Source organism: Manacus vitellinus, unplaced genomic scaffold, assembly GCF_001715985.3.
Source record: "Manacus vitellinus isolate BGI_N305 unplaced genomic scaffold, ASM171598v3 scaffold_131_pilon, whole genome shotgun sequence".
Lineage (NCBI taxonomy): Eukaryota > Metazoa > Chordata > Aves > Passeriformes > Pipridae > Manacus > Manacus vitellinus.
The window spans coordinates 298,073-302,279 of NW_021938958.1; the positions used below are offsets into that span (position 1 = coordinate 298,073).

The 4,207-nt window shown below is 37.3% G+C and overlaps 1 protein-coding gene across 1 annotated transcript; it reads right to left on the reverse strand.

The window, feature by feature from the left end:
- Window positions 1-1,049: 1,049 nt before the first annotated feature.
- Window positions 1,050-2,000, reverse strand: LOC103754962 (olfactory receptor 6B1). The gene has a single exon (XM_008920842.4). The coding sequence runs from the start codon at window positions 1,998-2,000 to the stop codon at window positions 1,050-1,052; it is 951 nt and encodes a 316-aa protein (XP_008919090.3).
- Window positions 2,001-4,207: the final 2,207 nt, after the last annotated feature.

Here is a 4,207-nt window from a genome sequence, read left to right on the forward strand (position 1 = left end):
CTATATGTTCAACTGTTTCCACAAACCATATACCCCTGCAAGTGGAACTAATTTGTCTATACATTCATGTATTGTGACCATTTCATAAACAAGAGGTCTGACATCTCACTCAAGACCTTTGGCAAGACCTTAACCTTTCTGGAGAGAAGGACATTTGAAATACAACTAGGCATCTCTATCCACGTACATGAATGTCTTTGTGCAAGAACCTGCTGCATTTGTTACTTCATGACCTCTTTGTCTTTTCTCTTGAATTGCTTCAAGTTCTTCTTGACCCTCTCCTTTGAACGTTACCTCAGGAAAGATCAGGACTCCTACAGATCCAGTGTCTGTATAGATACCATATGGCATCAGAAATGCTGTTAGGTGCCTGTGTTTAGACAACTAATTTTTCTTCAGTGCTTATATCTCCTCATACAATACAGAAGAACCAGAGGAAAATAGCACTTGAAAATCAGGAGGCTCACTTAGCATTTAAAATGGAAATCAAACTATGCAAATTAACCCTCTTCCCCAAACTTAAAAGTTTGTTTTGTGAATCACAGTTACTTCCCAAAGTTATATTCGAAGTTAGTAACAAAGGAACTTCTCAGTGTTGATTCAAGTTCTCCTATGGCAGCTATCTAAAATGACTGATATAATCTGAATTACAGAAGTTCCCATGCTAATCCCTGTGAAAAAAGGTTGACATAACTATTTATTTGCTGCCTCAAGTTCTTTGAAGTTCATTTTAAGTTGGATCAGAGTCAGAATGCAATATTGTTCTTTGATGCATACCAAAGATATAATTAAAGGAAGGTGATGATGTTTATTGTCTTTTCTACTCCTCGGGAATGATGTGTAATAAGTTCAGTAGAAATACCTTCTTTTACATTCGTGTAGTATGAGCATTCATTGATGTTAGCTGAACATGCAGATGGACTCAGGAGAAGGAATTCTTAACCACTGATGTTGAAAGAAAAGCATAATACCCATTTCTGTCAAAGTCTTATTAGACTTTCATAGGATACAGAAAAATTCAGTCAGAAGACTATCTTCCAAGCATTATATTAGTGATCAGATGCTGAAACTCTGGAGAGAGCAGCCATGGCTTTCCACAAAATGTCTTTTACTTCCTGGTTCCTCAGACAGTAAATGAATGGATTTAGCACTGGAGTGACTATAGTATAAATTATAGAAACCAGCTTGTTGAGATCCAAAGAGTTTATACTCCTGGGTCGGGCATACATGAAGAGGGTGGCTGAGAAGAAGATGATAACGACAACCAGGTGAGAAACACAAGTGGAGAAGGCTTTCTTCCTGTTCTGGGCCTTGGGAATTAACAAAATGGCGCTGATTATGCACATGTAAGAAATTACAATGACAGAGAGGGGAATCAACAAAATAAGCAAGGCCAAGACAAAGTCCACCATCTCTGCAACTAACCGCTTAGTGCAAGAAAGGTTGAGCAAAGGGCTGATGTCACAGTAGAAGTGGTTGATGACACCAGTACCACAGAAGGAGAGCTGGGAAATGAAGAAGACTTTTAGCAGAGACATCAGAAAGCCAACCAGCCAAGAGCCCACGGCCAGGTGCACACAGACTCTGTGGTTCATGATGACTGTGTAGTGCAGCGGCTTGCAGATGGCCACACAGCGGTCATAGGCCATGACAGCCAGAAGGACACATTCAGTACAGACCAGGGCAATGAAAAAGTAGAGTTGGGCCATACATCCTGTGAAGGAGATGTTCTTACTCTTCACTAGAAAGTTGACCAACAATTTAGGAACGGTGACTGAGATGTACCAGGCCTCTAGAAAAGCTAGATGGCCTAAGAAAAAGTACATGGGCTTGTGGAGCTGGTGATTTCTTATGACTAAAGTGATGATAATTATGTTTTCAATGACAGCCAGTAAATATACAATGAGGAAAATTACAAACAATAAAGCCTGTAGCTCTATGATGGTAGGGAATCCCAAGAGGATGAACTCATGGATTTGGGTATCATTTTCTTGTATCATGATGACCTTGAAGACCTGGAATGTGTAAGGAGGAAAAATAAAGCAATAAGAAACATCTTGTATTATCTCCCCCAAGCATCCTTTTCATACTAGAGTTACAAATACCCAGTTTAAGTAGACATTCCACACCAGTTGTTTAATTGACATTCTTTATTATTTAGCAAATTCTGAAAATGTTTGAGGCCTATAGCAGAATTGGTGATTCAGATCCTCACTTCAAGAAAATGCTTAGGCTTCACTGATTTCCTCACAGGCCTTCTTATCCCTAACTTCACTTAAAAGACAGTCAAAGGGAAGAGGCAACATTAATAAATGTGATGATGTGCTTTTGATCTCAGTTCCGAGCTACCCCCCAGATGGCCGCTAATGACAAGAGATCTAGATAAAAGCACAGTCTTTCTCAGTGACTGGACTCATGTAAAGGAAACTTGTCTTGAGCTGTTTTATTCTCTCCCTTTCTCTTAAATATTTGAAAAAAAAAAAGAAAGGTGTTTTTTTCTCTCAAATATAGTATTTTAATTAAGTTTGCTAGGGTTATGGGATGTATGCATTTTTTCTTTCAAAATTGGAAAGGACCTGTGCACCTGAAAATTTCTCTCATTTTCAATATATTGATGGATTGACTAATTAGGTCATTTCTCATCCCAAATAGCAGCTTTCGTATAATCTTAGACTATAGTAATTAGGGTACCCATTAATAAATTTTTCTTCTGCATTAATTGATGGAATTAATCTTGATTTATCCCAAAATACCCAAAGTTTGATGTTTATTCTTCTTCTTTTCCACTTAGGGAAGGTTTCAAACAATATTTTTTAAACTATTCATGAACATTCCTATCCAATAATCAACTGATTTTCTAGAATGATGTTCAGGTTTTATGTTTCAGAAAATATTTTTCATATAAAACATTAAAAAAAACATAAAGAAAGAGAACCACGTTTTTTTGTGATTTCATTATTTTTTGTCTTTGAATTTCAAAATATTTATTTCACTTTTGATTTTTCTCTTGCCTATGGATAATCTGTATAGAATCAGTCTAAATACATAACTTACATATTTCATTAGAAGAACATCTCTGCTGCCAAATATTGAAGTGACAGAAAATACAATACAATTTAATTTCTAAGGGGGTGGCTTTCATGTTTTCCAGCTTGTAATGTATGCAGGACTCCACAACTGTATTTTAACAACTTGGTGTAGGTACCTTCCGTGAGATTTAAGCTGTGGTAAATGCTGACAGGTAAGGCAGGTAACTTGGTTTCTGGTGTAGCCAATGGAGATCTAAGCAGTACAAGGGAAAAATCTAGCTTAAGTGATCTTAGCATGCTATAGAATACAAACCATAATTGAAAAGTGTCTGAATGAAAAGGATGTCAAAAAGAGAAAATAATAATCATGATTCCACATTCTAATACAGGCTTTAAAAATTCCAGATGTACCTCATAGTATCCTAGAATATTGACTAACAATAATTTAATAAAAAAGAGTGATTAATTGGAGTATTTCAGGCACCTGTCCTCAAATACTGGATCACTCTCCCAGTTTTGAGAATGAAGCTTCTCAGGGTAAAAATAATGGTGATTGTTTTTTACATTGCAGTCCAGTGAAAGTGGAATACAAGTGCCAGATTTTACCACATAAATATCTTGCACATAATACAGCAAGAGGGAGTGAAGGAAAGATTATATTTAACTCATACTCTCAAAAGAGGTCATAGGATTTTTAAAGTACAATAAAAAATTTCCTTATTTTTAGACTTTTAATCTTTTATATCCACCTCTCTTTTCCTTCCCAAGCAACTCCCCTTTCTTCTCTCTCACACTTTGTTTCACTTGGAAACTACTCACAGAATCATAGAATTGTAGAATGGTTTGCAGTAGAAGGAACCTTAAGGCCCATTCTGTCCCACCTCCTGCCACGGGCATGGACACCTTCCCTTGACCAGGTCCAACCCAGTCCAACCCAGCCTTGGACACTTCCAGGGATGGGGCAGCCACAGCTTCACTAGGCAACCTGTACCAGGGCCTCAACACCCTCACAGGGAAGACTATCTTTGCAATATTTAATCTAATCTAAATCTATTCTTTTTTGAAGACATTCTCCCTTGTCCTATCACTACAGTTCCTGACAAGAACAAGAACATGGAATGCCCATTTCACAGACATTCACAACTTCTGTTGGTATTCTCAGAGCGCAGATGAGAAGA